The sequence below is a fragment of the Pan paniscus genome, chromosome 1 (genome assembly GCF_029289425.2).
Source record: "Pan paniscus chromosome 1, NHGRI_mPanPan1-v2.0_pri, whole genome shotgun sequence".
Lineage (NCBI taxonomy): Eukaryota > Metazoa > Chordata > Mammalia > Primates > Hominidae > Pan > Pan paniscus.
This window is the reverse complement of record NC_073249.2, coordinates 222231512-222249696: the sequence shown is the minus strand read 5'-3', so window position 1 is coordinate 222249696 and position 18185 is coordinate 222231512. Positions and strand designations below refer to the sequence as shown.

At 52.4% G+C, this 18185-nt stretch overlaps 2 protein-coding genes across 11 annotated transcripts in view; one reads left to right on the top strand and one right to left on the bottom strand.

The window, feature by feature from the left end:
- Positions 1-15240, bottom strand: part of NPHP4 (nephrocystin 4) — a 135913-nt gene extending 120673 nt beyond the window's left edge. For 3 of the 7 annotated variants that reach the window (XR_008621169.2, XR_004670107.3, XM_055098770.2), the window contains exons 1-2: positions 13767-13901; positions 7749-7921 (exon numbers count right to left, since the gene is read on the bottom strand). Coding sequence is in view for 5 of the 7 variants with exons in the window: in XM_055098770.2 (XP_054954745.2) it covers positions 7749-7883 (135 nt within the window). In the remaining 2 variants the exon portion in view is untranslated. Of the gene's footprint in view, positions 1-7748; positions 7922-12376; positions 12513-13766; positions 14013-15038 lie in introns of those variants that run through there. The other 4 variants (XM_003822160.6, XM_034954029.3, XM_055098769.2 and 1 more) reach the window with 3 other exon arrangements.
- KCNAB2 (potassium voltage-gated channel subfamily A regulatory beta subunit 2) overlaps positions 14173-18185 on the top strand; it is a 111914-nt gene continuing 107901 nt past the window's right edge. For all 4 annotated transcript variants that reach the window (XM_008975728.5, XM_008975727.5, XM_008975724.6 and 1 more), the window contains exon 1: positions 14173-14311. The gene's annotated coding sequence lies outside the window, so the exon portion shown is untranslated. The remainder of the gene's footprint in view (positions 14312-18185) is intronic.

Here is an 18185-nt window from a genome sequence, read left to right as displayed (position 1 = left end):
CGAAAGACTGCAGTCCCTTGGAACAGACACAGGCTTCTGACTCAGCCAGAGCCCAGGACGCACAAGAGGACATGACCACAGGAGACACATGCGCCTGCCAGGATGAGGCCCAGGGCTCCCAGCAGCCAACAGGTGAGAGAGAACAAGTCCAGGGGACATCACCTGAGACCTGGCTCAAGCCACACCTGAAGCTTATGCTGGCTGTGGATTTGTTGTGAGTCAACAAATCGCCTCTCACTTAAATCATTTTGGATGGGTTTGTCAATCATTTCCAACCAAATGAGCCCTTCCTGATATAACCAGAAACTAAATCCTCAACTTCCCAGATTTTGGGGTGATATTGGCAAAGCAAAAAGCAGATCTTTGAGAATTGAGAAATCATGGCTACAAATACAGAACAAAGCAGCCAGAGTGTAGACAGGCAGGACCCTGCCCAGAGCGGCAGCCAGAGTGTAGACAGGCAGGACCCTGCCCCGGAGCTTTACCACTTACAGCAAGTATTGCTTTAGCCTTTTCTCTTCTGTGACAGGTTCTTACCTGAGACAAGAGTCCTCCACCTTTTTCACCTATTCACTTAGCAAATGTTACTTACACATCTATTCTGCGCATTGACTCTCTGCCAGGCACATTTCCAGGCACTAGGGAAACAACAAGGAACAGACAAAATCTCTGCCCTTACAGGGCTTACATGGTGAAGAACGGGGAGAGAGGTGGGTGGGGCGGGGCGGGGCAGGGCAGGGCAGGCTCTCTGAGATGATCCTTGAGCTGAGAACAAGGGGGGCATGAGAAGAACCACAGGGAGTTTGGGGAGAGGGAGCCAGGCAGGAGGAGCAGCAAACTCAAAGGTCCTGAGAGGAAGAGAGCACACGTGCTCCAGGAGCCAGCGAGAAGTGCAGGAACTATATTTAGCTATAGTACCTGTGTTTTGTTTTTGTTTTTAAGAAAAGGGTCTCGTCTGTCACCCAAGCTGGAGGTCTGGCCACTGCAGCCTCCACCTCCCAGGCTCAAGCAATCCTCCTGCCTCATCCTGTCAAGTAGCTGGGACCACAGGTGCACTCCACCACACCCGGCTAATTTTTGTACTTTTTGTAGAGAGTGGGTTTTGCCAGGCTGGTCTTGATCTCCTGTCCTCAAGTGACCCGCCCATCTCGGCCTCCCAAAGTGCTGGGGTTACAGGGGTAAGCCACCATGCCCGGCCTGTATTTTCTAATTTTCTGTATTACTGATGCTCTGGCATCTGGGGCCTCAGTGACGAGATAAGACTGTCCCCCAGAGCCGGTTAATTCCTAGGGTGGCAAATGGCAGGCCTATCAGAATGTGTCTGACATGAAAACCAACCCGTCCAGAGACCACATGCCCCACTCCCTCTGTCTGGCTCACACACCCCAGGAGTCCCACCCTCTGCCCTGATCTCTCAGGGTCAGTGACCAGATACCTCGGGCCATCCCTGCACCTCAGAGACCACGACATGACTCTCCTTGGCCAACGCAAGCCCGTCCAGCTGCCCACCCTTCCTGGCCCAGTCCTCCCACAAAACCATAATCAAGTCTCTGCCCATGCCTCCCTTCCACCCTCCTGCCTCCTGACCAACCCTGCGCTTCCCCAGGTGGCCCGTGGGACATGGCCTACCCCTCGTCTTGGGAGCCCTGAGTAACAGACAGGGTCTCAGCTGAGTTGTCTCCTGATCCGCTGGCCTCACCACCCCTAAATGGAAACCAGTCCCAGGTACATTCTAAGCAGAAAGCCCACCGGACTGCTGCAGGCTGGGCCAGGGAGGAGAGAAGGAATGAGCGCCAGGCGCAAGAGCGTTCAGGCAGGGCTCACGGTGCGAGGAGAAGCGGGTTCTCACTCCAATCATGCAGGGAGGCCAGGGAGAGATTCTAAGCAGAAATGACACAATCTGGTTCGGGATTTAAGAAAATTCCCGCAGCTGCCATGTGGGGGCGGGAGTGGAAGCAGGGGCCAATTAGGAGGCAAGACAGGGAGGGGCAGGGAGGGTGACAGGAAGCAGGCACCGCTGGGCTCTGCTGCTTTGCAGGAGTGGCTGCGTGGTCATGAAGGGAGAAAAGTGGGAAGGGCCAGCTGCCTAGGCGGCCCAGCCCTCCCAGGCCCAGTACTGAGTCTCGCATCTCAAGTGAAGCAACCTGGAGGGAGGTGGTGTTATCCATGAGGACAGGGAAGGTGGGCAGAGCAGGTCTGAAGACTCCAAGCCCAGCTCCCATCACCACGCGCCGGGGCCTGGCCCCCAGCTCCCATTACCACGCTACCTCCCTGTCCTCCTCCCTCTTCCCCTCAGTCTCTCTTCCTCCTCAGCTCCTCCCGCATCCAGACCTGCCCTCTGAGCCTGCCTCATCTCTCCCCAGAGCAACCCCCTGGCTTTTCCATGTTGACTGTCTGCTGCCCCCATCTACAACGTGAGCTCTCTGAGGACACAAGCCTGGAATAGTCTGTTCCCTGCTCTGTCCCTGGGGCCTAGGCAAAGCTTCTGCACGTGCCCCTCCTCACCCGGGACTGCCTGGGTTCCCCCAGCACCGCCACCTCCTCCTCCTCCTCTCCTGCACTCTCAGGAGGCCATTCTCAGGCAGGATCCCCTGGCTCCCAGAACCGTCGCTGGCTTGGGCTTCTTTCCAGAATGCCAGATCCTAACCACCCTCCCACCACCTCTATGCTACTTCACATCCAGTCTATTCAAATAAGAATCCACTGAGAGCTTCCTGAAGACACAGTATAGGGCAGAGTCAACTCTGTGTCATCTGCACGGTTCCTAACATATCGTGGTGCCCAATACATATCAAGCTGAATTGAAATACTCATCCCAAAATAAAGAAATATAAGCAATGATCATGGTAAAATTAAACAAAAAAAGTAAATGGGACAGTAAAAGAAATATATTAAAATCATTAATAAAGTGCCCTGAATTCAAAACAAGCATGTAATATTCTTCAGCCAACACCTTTCACAGGGAAGCAAGCTTTGGCCATTATCTAAAGCTATCAATTCTCAAAACAACTAAAATTATACAAACTTATAAGACTATCTATACCAAACCATCATCTATTTCCAAACTCTATTTATAGAATTTATATGAATTCTATTTATCTTCTTTTAAATACTGTATTTTGATTGATCTTTGTAAATAAAACAACATTGCATTCCTGCAGTAAGCCCCACTTGATCCTAATACCCCATCTTTTATACATATTGCTGGCTTTGCTGTCCTAATATTTTCAGGGCTGCTGTGTTAATATTCATGAGAGATACAAGTCTGTACTTTTTTTTGTAGTGCCCTTAACTGGGTATCAGAATTATGGTGGCCTCAAAAAATGAGCTGGGAAGTGTTCCCTCCTCCTCTATTTTCTGAGTTTGTCTAGAATTCGTCTTATTTCTTCCTTTAGTATCTGATAAAATTCAACATTGTATTTTTAACCTCTGTAGCGTACGTTATCATGATGCTTCTTTCATTTTAATACTGGTAGTCTGTGTTTTCTTTTTTTTTTTTGTCTTGATCAATTTTATCAATCTTTTCAGAGAATCAACTTCTAGCTTTGCCGATTTTCTCTATTATTTGTCCTTTATTGATTTCTGCTCATATACAGTCATGTGTAACATAATGACATTTCGATCAGCAACAGACTGTATATATGACTGGCCCCTTAAGATTGTAATACTATATTTTTACTGTTTTTTCTATGTTTGATATACCGTTGTGTTACAATTGCCAATGGTATTCAGTACAGTAATGTGCCATACAGGTTTGTAGCCTAGAAGCAACAGGCTATACCATGGAGCCTAGGTGTGAGGCAGGCTCTACCCTCTAGGTTTATGTAAGTACATCCTATGATGTTTGCACAATGACAAAATCACCTAACACCATTTCTCAGAATGTGTCGGCACTGTCAAGGAACCATGCATAACTGTATTTACCATTTCCTTCCTTCTAGTTACTTTGTATCTAATTTGTTCCTTTATTTAGGTTTGTATCTAATTTGTTCCTTTATTTAGGTTGTTAAGGAGGAAACAGACGTCACTGATTTTATATCTTCTTCTTTTCTAATACAGTCATGTAAAGCTATACATTTCCCTCAAAGAACTGTATTAGTTATATCCTATAAATCTGTATATTTTCTTCCATTACTCAGTTCAAATTATTTTCTAATTTCCCTATTAATTCTTCTTTGATCCAGTATGTTAATTTCCTATTTGAGGATTTTCTAGATCTCATATTATTTATTTCTAACTTAAAAGCACAGTAGTCGATAAACATACTCTATAATTTGGGTCCTTTGAAGCTTATTGGGACATTTTAATGGCCCAGCATACGGTCTATCTTGGTGACTGTTCCATATGAACTTGGGAAGAACGTGTTCTCTAGCTTTGTTGGGAGTGGTGTTTAAGAGATGACAGGGTGATTGGTGGTACACTTGGGAAGAATGTGTACTCTAGCTTTCTTGGAAGTAGCGTTAAGAGATGACAAGGTGATTGACGGTATTCTTCAGAGCTTCCAAATCCCTATGAGTGTTCTGATCTATCTGTTTTTTCAATAATTGAGAGAAGAAGAGTTAAAAGTCTCCAACCATGATTATGAATCTGAATATAGTTCCCTTTAGTTCTGTCCAATTTTGCTCTTTTGTACAAAAGAGTTATCAGAACAGACCTTACTGTTATGCTTTGAAAGACCAGCTTAGAAGTCTGCCCTTTTGCTGGAGTCTGGGAACTTAGATTTCAAGAGAGTTCCTACCACCTAACTGGTAAGAGGAGCTCACTGTGCCTAAACTGTTTATGTACTGTGGCTTATGCTAAACATGTGTTTCCCTTCTGAGAGTCTGGAATTTTGGACATGCTACACAACATTTCACGTGTGTTGTTACAATTCATTGCTGGAGGAATCAAACGCATCCTGTGTGACTCAACTGAGAGAGGACTCTTGGAAGCTTGTACCCTCTTCCCTCAGACATCCCCCATATGCCTCCTCCCTTTGCTGATCTTGCTCTGTATCCTTCTGCTGCCATCAACCTTAGCTGAGAGTATGACTACATGCTGAGTCATGTGAGTCCTCTTAGAGACTCTTCAAACCTGGGAGGTGGTCTTGGAGGCCCCTAACACAAGTGCATACACATTTAGGGATTGTTACGTTTCCTTGATGATCACTGTCTTTATGAGGTGCCCCTTTATTTCTGGGAATACTCTTCACCTTGAAATCTACTTTTTCTGATACTAGTATAGATGCAAAGCTTTCTTTGCTTAGTATGTACATGGTTTATATTTTTCCGCCCTTCTACCTGCAACCTGTTTACGTCTTTATGCTTAGAGTGCACTTTTTTGTAAACAACATGTAATTGGCTTTTAAATAACTTTTAACATACGACTTTGGATCAGGAATTCCACTTCTAGGAATTATTCTACAGACATATCTGTACATGAAAAAAATGAGGTTATTCACTGTAGCAGTGTCTATAATAGCAAATGACTGGGAAAAGTCCAAACGTTCATCAATCACGGCCTCACTCAATAAATGATGGCTCATTCATATAAAGAAACACCTTGCGGTCTTAAGAACAATAAAATTTTCTTCATGTAATGACATGAATGATCGATGAGACATACTGCCTGAATTTTTTTTGAAAAGCAAGGTACAGTGCCGGGCATGGTGGCTACACCTGTAATCCCAGCACTTTGGGAGGTTGAGGCGGGCAGATCACCTGAGCTCAGGAGTTTGAAACTAGCCTGGCCAACATGGTGAAACCCCGACTCTACCAAAAATACAAAAACTTAGCCGGGCATGGTGGCGCACATCTGTGGTCCCAGCTACTTGGGAGGCTGAGGAAGGAGGATCACTTGAGCTCAGGGGGAGGAGGTTTACAGTGAGCTGAGATCACACCACTGCACTACAGCCTGGGTGACAGAGTGAGACTTCATCTCAAAAAAAAAGAAAGAAAGGTACAGAACGGAATACAGGAAGCACCATCTGCATTTTAAAAAGGAAAAATAAATGTAGGTATATTTACTTGTATTTGCTTAGAATTTAAGAAAGTTGTACGAAAACACACTGTATCTAGGGTGATACACCAGGTGCCTGGGGATGCCATGGGATGATTCACTTTTCCTCCGCATCCTTGTCAACTTTGAACTACGTGCATCACCTTTTCACAAATAAAAATAAAATGAAATGGGGAAATAAAATTTCCTTTGCAAAACTCCTAGGAAAGAGGGAAGGGCTATCAACTATCCTGTGAGCTTCTGGAAGGCGGCTGAGCCAGACCAGGAGGGTGGCATCCCAGCTAAAGCCGTCGCCCTGGGCAGCTGGCTTCACTCTTAATTAGCAGGTGCTGCTGCTCGTCTATAAAACGGGAGTAAGGTGGTGGCAGCCTCACAGAGCTGCTCTGAGGATTAAGTGAATGAACACAGTGAAGTGCTGGAAGTAAAGCTACAAAAGCAGCAGCCACCACAGTACCTACCACAGTGGCAAAGACACAGCAGGTGCTCAATCCAAGGGCTTGGAATTGAACGATATAGAACATCAGTGATTTAATAATAGTAAATTAGTCACAGACCCGGGGCTCCAACAACTGAATATATGTGAATATCACTCTCCCAGCTGCAGAGGAAAACGGCCTTGCCAAGCCAAATCCTGTAAAAAGGGTTGACAATGGCAAGACTGATCCTTCTCACGCATTCCCACCGGCCACTGGGCCTCACGAGGACAATCCAATCGTGTGGGCGTCCTGTGGGCAGCAGCACGAGGACAATGCAATCGTGTGGGCGTCCTGTGGGCAGCAGCACGAGGACAATGCAATCGCGTGGGCGTCCTGTGGGCAGCAGCACGAGGACAATGCAATCGCGTGGGCGTCCTGTGGGCAGCAGCACGAGGACAATGCAATCGCGTGGGCGTCCTGTGGGCAGCAGCACGAGGACAATGCAATCGCGTGGGCGTCCTGTGGGCAGCAGCACAGAAGCACCAGCTTGTCCAGCAGGTTTCCCGCCAGCTGAAGGGCACAGATGGACGTGCCGCCATCAGGGCCTGGGCCTGAGTGTGCCCAAGGCTGTGGTACATCCAGCCACGCACAGAGCTGCCAGAATGCCCGTAGCTCAGCCCCTGCAGTCCTCACTGCCAGGCTGAAAGCGGGCCATGCTGAGCCATGCACAAGGCCACCTGGCTCACAAATAACCCAGGAAATCAGAGTACTTGGGTTTTTAAATTGCTCCACTGTGGGCAGAAAGAAACCCTACCCAGAGTCAAAAGTGCTGACCACGTCACTGAATCATAGATTCTCTTTGCTGATGGGCCACTTTACCTCCGAATACTGCCAAGGCCCAAGGTAATGGGTATGGTGGTATAAGACTCAAACGAGTAAGTGAAAATCAATACAGATGCTCTTTGACCTATGATGGGACTCTATCCTGTTTAAGTTGAAAATGTCATAAGTTCAAATGCATTTAATACCCTTAACCTACTGTACATCAGAGCTTAGCGTGGCCCAGCTTCAACATGGTCAGAACACTTGCATGTTCCTACAACTGGGCAAAGTCATCTAACACAAATCCTATTTTTAAAAAAATGTTGGGTATCTCCTGTAATATACTGAAAACGGCACTGAAAGTGAAAAACAGAATGGCTGTATGGGTACCACCATAAAGTAGCAAAATCAAAAATCAAAGCATCGTAAGCCAGGGGCCATCCATCTGTTAACTGGAAGCCTCAGGTCAGCGAAGAGCAATAACACGCATTTGCTAACAGCGCATTTTGTTACCTGCCTAATTACCGGTCCGTCCAGCCACTTGAGGACACACTGGAATGCCGTGGATTCCTTCCAAGGCTGGCGCGCTCTCTGTGGGTGGGGAGGGACAAGCACGTTTTGGGTGAAGATCCTGTGCCAGTCGTTCATCCTGCCCGCCTGAGGGTCCCGTGGGCTTCCCGGATGACCTGTGCCAGCCGTATTCAAATAAAGAGAAGAGCTGTGAGGGCTACAGGGTCACAGCAATCCTGAAGGCTTCTGCCTCCCGCTAAATCCCAGAGAAACCTCCATCCCCCAAACCCACACTCTGCAAACCCCAGAAGAGTGGACTTTGTTGCTGGCTGGCACCCATGCTGCCTCCTCTAGGAAGTACCATTTGCATTTCAAAAAGGAAAAATAAACGTAGATATATTTATTTGTTGTATTTGCTTAGAATTTATGAAAGCTGTACAATAACACACTGTATCTAGGGTGATACACCAGGTACCTGGGGTCGACATGGGATGATTCACTTTTCCTGTGTATCCTTGTCAACTCTGAACTATGCGAATTACCTTTTCAGAAATAAAAATAAAATGGAGAAATAAAATCTACCTCCAGAGAACCCTCCGCCCCACCCCTACCCCCGTGGGCCAGACTCAGGGCACGACTCTCCTGACCTCTGTGGCTGGTTCCGGATGGGGACATGAAGGGATGTTTTATTCAGCTGTGTAAGTTGGATACCACACAAGGACACCAGGGGTGGGTGGCTGCTGAAATACAGTCCTAGCATTAAGACCGTCTTGTAGGGGACCCAGGGAGCATGAGAGAGGGAATACAGCCCTTGGGCCAAGAGGTGGTCAGCCTGAAACTGCCCGGGGCCACCTTAGGACACACATAAAAACAAGCAGAGAGGAAAAGGTAGGAGTGAGGGCCACTGGGTCCCCATGTCATTATTAGAGACCTCGGTCGGTCACCCCACGACACTTCAGCTACATGGACAAAGTCTCTTGTTGCTAAAGCCATTTGGGGACAGGTTTCAGGTGTTACCAGCTTCTTGGTGGGTCTTGGCCCGTTTTGAGTGTTATCTGATCCTGTCCAGCCAGACCGGGATCTAAATCTTCTCTAGCCAACACAGAATCCAAAGATCTGAAGCTCAAGAAGAGGTTGAATTCCGTAAACTAAAATGGCGAGTACGGAGAAAAAGCAGTGGGTTTGGCCTTCTAAGACAGCAGCTCTCTAAGTACATTCCCCAAACCCAAGGTTCAACAGGATCCTGTCAGGGGCTCTACAAGGTCAAAACTATTTTCATGACACCCAGCTGTTATCTCTTTCACCATGGTGGCGTGGTGGGGCAGAGGCAGCAGCAGGGAAAGCCACTGGGGCCTCACTCAACCCAAGGCTGGTTGGGTTGAGTGAGGTCCTCCCAACCTCTCACAGAAAAGAACAAGGCAGCTTCAAGTAAGAACATCCTTGGTGAAGCCGGAAAAACTATTAATCTTATTACTTCTTGACCTTTGAGTACACACGTTCTTAATTTTGTGAGACGAAATGGAAAATACACAACAAGCATTTCTGCTGCAAACTGAAAGGCAACAGTCATCCCCAGGGAAGCCTGGCTGTGACTGGGCTGCATGCTGAACACACCGCTTTTTTTATTCAACACCATTTTCACTAAGAAGAATGACTGAGAGACATACATGGGTACTTGGCAGACATCTTCTCAAACGTGAACAAAGTTAGCATGTCACTTCCGGGAAAACAACTGCAACAAAAATGGAGTTTCCAAGCAAAAATGAGAATTAAGAACATTTGTATCCTCTACCATGAGCCTACTAGCTTCACACTTCTTCAAGACTTTCCTGATGAGAGGGGCAGTGATATAACGTGATCTTCTAAGGTTACACCATTAAATGTGTCAATAGTTGGAAGGTCTGCATGACTCCGTGAACCAATATTTTCTGAACAATGCGTAATGGTACAAAATCCTGCAAGAAGAAAACATCCACCCAAAGTGCAAGACAGACCAAAGGAGTTTAATGTCAGAGCACGAAGAGTTCATTCACATGGTGGAGACTCTGCTTTAGAACAAATCCTTAAGAAACTTCTGCTCGTGGGGTTTCAATGCAGCAGCAAAGAATATCCACAATGACCCAAGAGACTCCTCCCTAACTAGATCGGGATGGATTTCCTTCACATACTTCAACCAAGGCAACACAAGGCAACAGACTGAGTACAGAAGCAAACAGGAGCCTTCAGCTGTCCTCTCTTAAGGAGACTGTAAAGATATTTGCAAGAATGCAAAAGAATCCCACTCTTCTAAATTTTTTTTTGTTTTGGATAATATAGTTGGTTTTTGTAAAAAATGTTTTTATGTTAATATGTCACAGCCTTATTTTTAAATAAATTAATATTTTTAACATTTCTCAGTTTTAACTTCTATGGCAGTAAACATTGGTAGATATAACTCACATAAACAAAAGTTCTTTGGGGTCCTCAATAATCTTTTAAAGGGTAAAGGGATCTGAGACCAAAAAGTTTGAGAAGGGTTGTGCTAATGGTTCACCCCCTGCATGCTCCCGGCATGTGTGGGAACCGAGAGGACATGACCAGGCAGCCTGACAGGGGCCTTGGCCCAGGGTCCCACCTCCACCCACAGTGCACCCAGACGCTGCATCCTTGGCCCAGCGTCCCGCCTCCACCCACAGTGCACCCAGACGCTGCATGTGGGCCAGGTATTCCTGAGGACCAGACTCAGTCTGGTCCTGTGTGAATCCAGCAGGCACACATGCTGGTTTGTTCCTTTTTGTTCTCTGTGGGCTATTTTTGTCGCTCAACTTCCCTTGTTTTGTGGAGGACCCTGACCCAATTCCATGTATGGGGAGAGCTGCTCCCCAATTCCAGCCAGAGGCTGCAGTGATTGCCTCAAGGAGGAACACATGGCCCACAGAGAGCCATCAGTCTTCCCCGGGAGACTTGAGCCCAGGATGTCTCTCCTCCAATGCCCACAACTGCCCACACCATGCCAGCCCAGAGCCCCAGGAGCCACCACAGGGAGAGCCGACTTTGGACTTCTGACCGGCCTAACTGGTAAAGAACAAATTTGTGCTACTTTTAAGCAACCAAGTCTGTGGGACTTTCTTACAGGAGCCATAGGAAATCATACAGCTGCCCACGACTTATAAGCAGAAGACACCTGACCAATACCAGCTCAAGGGCCATCTCCCCCAGGAGGGCTTCCCAGGTGCTCCCAGGGTCCAGGCCCCAGGCTCACATGGCCCCTGTGCTTCCCTTGGTCACAGCATTCGTCACCTGTCTTGTGTTGAATTGCTCGCTGGCCAAGTCCTTGAAGAAAGAAGCCTCATTCCTCCTGTGTTCTTGGTACCGTCACAACCCAGTAAATGGTCACAGAACCAAACAGAAGCTTTAGCAAAGCTACCCTCAAGCTTTTCTTTCCCACTGATGTTTTATAACATTCAGAAGTGTATTCACACACAATGCAGGCCGTGATGGCCCCAGGTGGGGATTTCAGAGAGGAAGTCTCTCCTGACGCGGATGCCCATGCTCCTCACCTGCCCCAGATTTCTGACCCGGTGCCTCCTGCCCTCTCCCTGGGTGTCTGCAGGACTCAGTGCCACACTTGGCCCAAGGACACTGCTGAAGGACGTGCACACGCCAGTCCACCCTCACAGGGAGCATGAAGCATGCCGGCCCCCTGCTGTACTAGGAGGGCAGACACTAGGCGGAAGGGCATCCATTCCGAAAGCACCTGCCACCCACACGGAAGTCCTGAGGCTCGGGATGTGGAGGCAGGGCAGTCCTAGTCTGAGGGGCCACGGAGGCCGAGGTGACACCTGAGACTCTGCAGGTGGGAGCCCAAGCGCCCGCAGCAGCTCTCACTGCCATCCCAGCACCTCACAAACCTCTCCAGGTGCCCTTCCACCTGCTCCTTGCTCCTTTCCACCTCTGCTCTGGCCTCTAGGAGTCAAACCAAATGCTCCCTCCTCAGAGCGAGAGCCCCATCCCCCACCTCCGGCTGCTCCCACACAGGGCAGGTGACAGAAGAGCCACCACGCTTCACCAGGGCTGTGCTGTAGTCCTGTGAGACTGTGAGCTCCGTGACACCAGGCTGGGTCCTCAGCAAACGTCTTTTAAGGATGAAATACAAATGCCCTGGAGGAAGTGCAGAGGGGCCTTTGGGGCCAAATCAACAATAAAAGAGAAAATCGAGAAGGCTCCAGGTCTTGAACCCAAGAAAAGGGTACAGTGGGCTCTCCAGGGGAAAAAAAAAAAGAAGAAAATACACCCGCTTTTAATGAGCCCCTGATGCAAGACAGGAACTCACATTCTATGGTTACTATTCCAACAACTCTGCAAAATGAGAATCATCATTATCGCCATCTTACAGATGAGAACACTGAGACTCAGAGAGGATAAACAGCCAATCCGAGGTCACACAGCTAGCTATTATAACTAGCTATTATAATAGTATTATAGATATAATACTGTAAGCTATTATAACTACCTCCCACTACCTCAATCAAGGAGGCCAGGAGAGGCCAAGGGAGAAGAGAGGCCCAGAGGGAAAAAGTAAGAGCACCAAAGGAACCCAGGGCTAATGCTCTCTCCTCTTTAACTTCAGGACAGATTCGCAGCCTCCCCACCTGTTTCCAACCTCCAAAATGAGAGCTGTGAAATCTCCTTGAGATCTCTGCTTCTGCTGATCTATTCAGCAACTATTTCCCGAGCACTTGTGTTCCAGTGCATAAGAAGGCTGTCAAATGTGCTGTCTTCAAGCATCTAGAAAGCCAGTGGGGGAGAAAGACAAGAAAGTGACTGTGAGCAGCAACAGGCCCCCGGGAGGGTGCAGAGGTGAGCAGGGCTGAAGGAAGATGCAGGGGGTGGGAGGCGCTGTCAGAGTCCGGGAAGCCTCCTTCCCGGAATGGAAAATGTATAATGCCTGAGACCCAGATGCCTTGGGGAGCTTTTGGGGAAGCAGAGGTCTGATTAAGCACTGCCTGGAATTCCCTCATTCGTGAGCATTCTTCCAGCACCTACCCTGCGCCCGGGAGAAACGGTCTTGAACACAGCAGACAAGCTCGCTACCCCCATAGAATGTAAAGAAACGGGGCACAAATTAGCATACAAAAAGACACAAGTGTGACCTATGGAAACTGCACAGAGGAGGTGCAACGAACAGAGCCCCGGGTTAGGACCGGGAGGCGCTGCCCACCATCAACAGAAATACTCCTCCTTTTGCCAACTACACACGCGAGAGGCTGGGTTTCCTTCACAGACGTCCACCAAAGCCACACATCGCGACACACGGAGGCAGAAAGCAGCGGTCTCCTAAGAAGTTAGACGCGAGGAATCTCGGGCAGCGAGGTGCCTGCAAGCCCGGGGGCGGGCGGGAGCAGCCTGCACGCGTGGGGAAGGGCACGCGGGAGCGGGTGGCGCCTTCCGGGCCGGGTCGGCCGGGAGGTTCCAAGGCAGGAAAGGGGCGCAGAAGGCCGGGACGGCGCCGGGTACAAAGCCTCGCAGGGACGCCCGAAGGCCGCAGAGCCACCGCGGGGAACTGACAGCCGGAGCCGGAGCTGGAGCCGGGGGGCGGGGAGGAGGGGCGGAGGGGCGCGGCCAGGCGGGGTCCGCGGACTCCGGCCTGGGAAAGTTGCGCGCGGACTAGGGCGCGGGGAGCCAAGGCCCAGGACATCGGTACCGCGCTCCCTTCAGCCGAGGGGCTGCAGAGAGGCCAGGGGGCAGGGGGCAAAGGGCAAGGGCAGAAAGGAACCCACGTAGCCAAACGGCACCCAGCGGCCGCGACCCCACCAAGTGTTCCGACGAGGGGGGACGCCTGCGACTAACGCGGGGACAGCCCCCGCCGCGCGCCACCGCCGCACCCCAGGCACCGGGCCCCCACGCAGGGACGGCGTGGACCACGCTACCCCCGAACCCCGAGGCTCTGGCCAACACTGAGGCCCCCTGTGCCTCGAGGCCGCGTCCAACCTCCCCCGCGGCGCCGGCCCACATGGTTCCGCCCGCCGCGGGCCGCGTTACCTAGGAGACCGACCCGCCGCGGCCGCGCCGGAGGCCACGGAGCCCACGCTTTTCAGGGAGTCCCCACTCGACAGACCCAGAGGCCCGGCGGCCGGTGCTCAACGGAGCCACAAGCCTGAGGACCGAGGACTGGCCGAGGGGCGCGCCCCGTCCGCTGCCACCCGCGGGAAGAGCCTCGGAAGGCGGCGCACCGCGCCGCACACTCAGTCCAAGAACCCGCCTCGCGTCACTGTCGCCGTCAGGGCCGCGGAGCCAATCAGAGCCCAAGTCGAGGGCTACGCTTTGCGAGCGCCAGCCAATCGGTGCGGCGGCGGGCCCATCCTGATTTGCATGTCCGACGACCCCTCAACCAATGGTAGTGTGACTGGCGTGAACAATAGCCAATCAGAAGCTGGAAGAGGCGTGGCCCCGGGCGTCCCACGAGGTGAAGATGCTGCTGGCGGAACCTGCAGGAGCTAGCGGGATTCCGGGGCGCTAAAGTCGCAGGGACAGGGCGGGAAGGAAGATCCGGCGCGGGGCACAGGATCCGGAGCTGGAGCCCCCAGGTGAGTACCGGGGAGACCCCGGCGGGGCGCGCTTTCCACCAAGCTGCTCCGGGACGGCGGCGGCGGGTATCCGCGAGGCCCGCGCTGCGGCAGGGGCCGCGGTCCCGTCTCCATCTCTTCTTCCCCGGCCCTGCGTCCCTGCCTCCGCCGCTGTCTCACCTCCTCTCCAGCCTCCTCACCTCCTTCTCCATCGTCTCCCTTCCCCCATCCCTTTCTGTCTTTCCTTCCCTGTCCTCCTGCCCGCCCGACCCTTCAGCTCGCATCCCTGACCCCTGCCCCTGCCGCCGTCCCTCTTCCCGGTGCACCTCTTCCCCATCTCTGCCCGCTCCGGTCCTAGCAGCCTCGCCCTCCCCTTTCCTCCATCCTCCTCTCATCCCCTCTCCCGGCCTCTGCGCAGCCCCACCGGGGCGCTGCTGTTCCCGGTCCTCCCCATCTCTCCTCCTGATCGCTTCTCAAGGCTCATCCGTCGTTCTCGCTGCCTGTCCCTGTGTCGCTCCGGTCCCTTTCCCCACCCTCCCATTCTGCCCCCAGCCCCTCCGACCTCTCCCCGCGGGCACGCTCTCACCACCTTACCCTGCTCCCCAAGACTGTGACCCTGCTTCCTGCACCAGTTCCTCGGGCTGTTTACAGCACACACACCGCCACTTCTGACCCTGAGCCCGTACTCCTATCTTAAGCTTCTCCCTCCTGCCAGGCCTTGGCACAAAGCACTTCCGCACCTCCCTACCTGCTGCTGCTCCCAGGATGCAAAGACCCCACTGCTGCACCGCGTCCTGCGGCAGTAGCAGCAGCCGGGGTACCTGCCCACCTTACCACCCCGCCAACCAGCCGCATCCTGGTGTCCCTCCTCCTGGCATTTGTCCTGGGGGCTCTTACAGGGGCTGTGCTTTGCCCGCAGCATCCCGGGGTGCTCCAGGTGGAAAGCCCCTTAGCACCTTTCCTCCCTGGCCACCGTCTCCTTCCCTCCCCACCCCCACTTTCCTGCTCAGCCTCACTTTGTGATTCAGCATTTTTGGGGTTGGTAACTTTCTTGCTTCCTGTCGTGATAGGGACCTGGCTACGGAGCTGAAGGCAGGGGTCTTGACCCTGCGGTTAGCAGGGCCACCTTAGGAACCAGACCTGAGCTGCCTGGTTGGGAGGGGGCTGAGGAGCTGGGGACCGCCACTGGGGGTTGTCTTTTCCTCCCTTTCATTTGTCTGCCCTGTGTTGAACTGTGTCCAAGGGGAGATGACATAAGTAATAGCTCTTGGGGAAGTGGGCTATTAGCATTTATGGAAATTAATACATCCACATCCGAGGAGCAAGAACACCAAGTTCAGGCCACAGCTGTCCCACTGTCTGTCGTTTCAGGATTTTTTCTTTCTCTGCAACTTCTCCTCCCCCTCAAAAATGCCAGCCTCACCCCTCCCCTTTCCCCCAGTGCCAAGAGTAAGCTCCTGCTCTGCTAAGGAAGCCGCATTCAGGCCCCGCGTTGCAGGTTGCAGGGTTTGGGGACCTACGTGTGGAGAGTCACATCTGCCCACCTGATTCTCGCCTGGTGGCCGTGTCTGCTGCAGAGCCCTGTGCAGCTCCTGGCCCTGTGCTCTCGCAGTGTGGGGCCCTAAGAGTGCACTTGGTCCTCCAGGTCCTGTCATTCTCTCTGGGGACATCTCTCCACGGCCACACTCGGCCTCAGTGGCACTGACAGTGTTCGGGCTGCAGCACATCCCTCGAGAGCAGCATGGTAGGGGCTTCCCTGTTGACACCCAGGGCCATTTTTTTTTTTCCCTGCGCCAGTCAGCAAGTGCTTTGTAGGTGCTAATCAACACCTGGGGGCTGAGCCAGGCACTGGAGTTGGGGGGTGTCGTGAAAAAGTGTGAAACCCTTTTCGTGTGTTTCTTGGTTGAGAACCGTCTTGGGTCTGGATTTGGAGCCTGGATGGGAAGCAGTGTGCACAGAAGCCATTGCACCCGGGAGGTGGGACGTGGGCCATGGCGCCAGAGAGCTGGAAAGGCCGAGGGTGCCATGGGCTGGCCAGCTAGAGAAGGCTTGCTCGCTTTCATTTTTCAGTCATCTTCTGAGACCCAAATGGTTCAGGAGGAAGCGAGTGCCACACAGTTTTGATTTGGCAGTTTCCGGCCTGGGCTTGGAGGGAGGGGCCTCCCCTAGACCTTCCTGTGTGTTGGTGCTCTGCCGTGGTAACTGGGAACACATCGTCTGTGTGGAAGGAGAGCCTGCTCCCTCGCGAGAACCGGGGGACCGTGCTTCTGTTTCCAGGGACTCTGGCCAGGTGCGGCATGTGTCTGGTCCTCGGCTAAGTTCTCAGTGATATTCACGTCGCCAGAGGTCCCAGAGTGAATGTTTTCCTGGCGTCCCTGAATAAGGAGGCAGGACAGTGGGCAGCTGGGGGCGGCAATTCGAGAAGGATTGATGCCAGAGGTGTCTAGGGCCATAGACCCCATGTTCCCGCCAGTCCCCCTCCCAACTCCAGGAGGACTTGGGTCTTGGCACCCAGCAGCCGGTCATCCTTGCTCTCAGAGGACTAAACGGAAGGACATGCTTCTCCAGGGTCAACAGAGGCAGTGACGGAGCTGGGTTGGACCCCCTACTTCCTACTTATTTGAGCCCAGTTCATACCTTGGCTGTCCGAGCTGGGGGAAGCCAGCACCCCGAGGACATGACCGGCTGTCCCTTCAGAAGGCCACTTGGAGGCATTGCTGACATTCATGGGTGCAGCCAGTGCCTCGGGTGTGTCCAAGTCACTGGAGGGGCTTTTGGGACTGGGAGGTGCCACTACCATGGAGATTTCTCTGCGACTCAGTCCTGCCTGGCATGCAGGCCCTGGTGCAAGGGTACTGTTGTTCGTGGCCTTCAAAGAGATGGCCCCATAGTTAGAGAAGAGTGAGGGCACCAGGTCCGTGGTGGGATGAAGGAAAGGAGGGACCCTCCCCACACTGGAACTACACTCATGACCTCAGTTCGCCTCCGGCACTTGTAAACAACCCTGCGAGGGAGGCTGGATAGGGAAACTGAGGCACAGAGCAGCAGTGAAACTGATCCTGGCCTCCCAGCTAGTGAGGAAACCTTGATTCTCTTCCTGCCCTGCCAGAACTCTGTGAGAGGTGCCCCCTCCGCCATCACCTGAGCTCCATCGAATGCCTGAAATCCTTACCTCTGCAGGAGTGAGTCTCCCAAGAGGCCCTGGAGGCCCAGGCCCAGACCCTGGGGGATATGGAAGCACTCCTTTGTCGTGGCGTGGGAAGCCCCACACTGCTCTTTCCTTGGTGACGGGTGACCCGCCATGTTCAGGCCCCTCCTGGCCTATCTTCGGGTGAGTCTATTAAGGGATACACCGTCTCCGCTCAGCCAGTCCCGAGGAGGCAAAGGGAACAGGACCCTTGTTCCCCAGGAGAGAGCACACTGGGGGAGATGGGGTGGCACACCTGGGCTTCGTCCTGTCACTGCCCACTGGCTCGAGGCTTTCCTGCCTGCCTGGGCTTGGCAGATGCGTGAGACTCCCTGTCTCATGGGCCTGAGCAGATGCTGGGCCCTCTTGTCCTTTGCCACATCCTGGGGAACTCAGATGAAGGCCAGCCTCCCTCTTCCTGCACACCCACCATGGGATGAGCCCTGGGCTCAGGCCCCTCCCTGCCTGAGGGTGCCCTGCCACTGCCACACCCAGGTTTCCACTCAGAGCCCTGCTGGCCAGCGTCTCAGGAGGCTACTCCCTGCTCTGCGCAGTGACCACATGGTTAGCCCCAGAGACCCAGGTTCTGCGTGTCTTCAGTGACAGAGCAGCCCCATGCCCACCCTGCCGGCTTCCCCGGCACCTGTCTCCTTGCAGGCAGCCTCCTCCACTTCTCCAGCACACAGGTACCCACAGAGCTAACTGCTT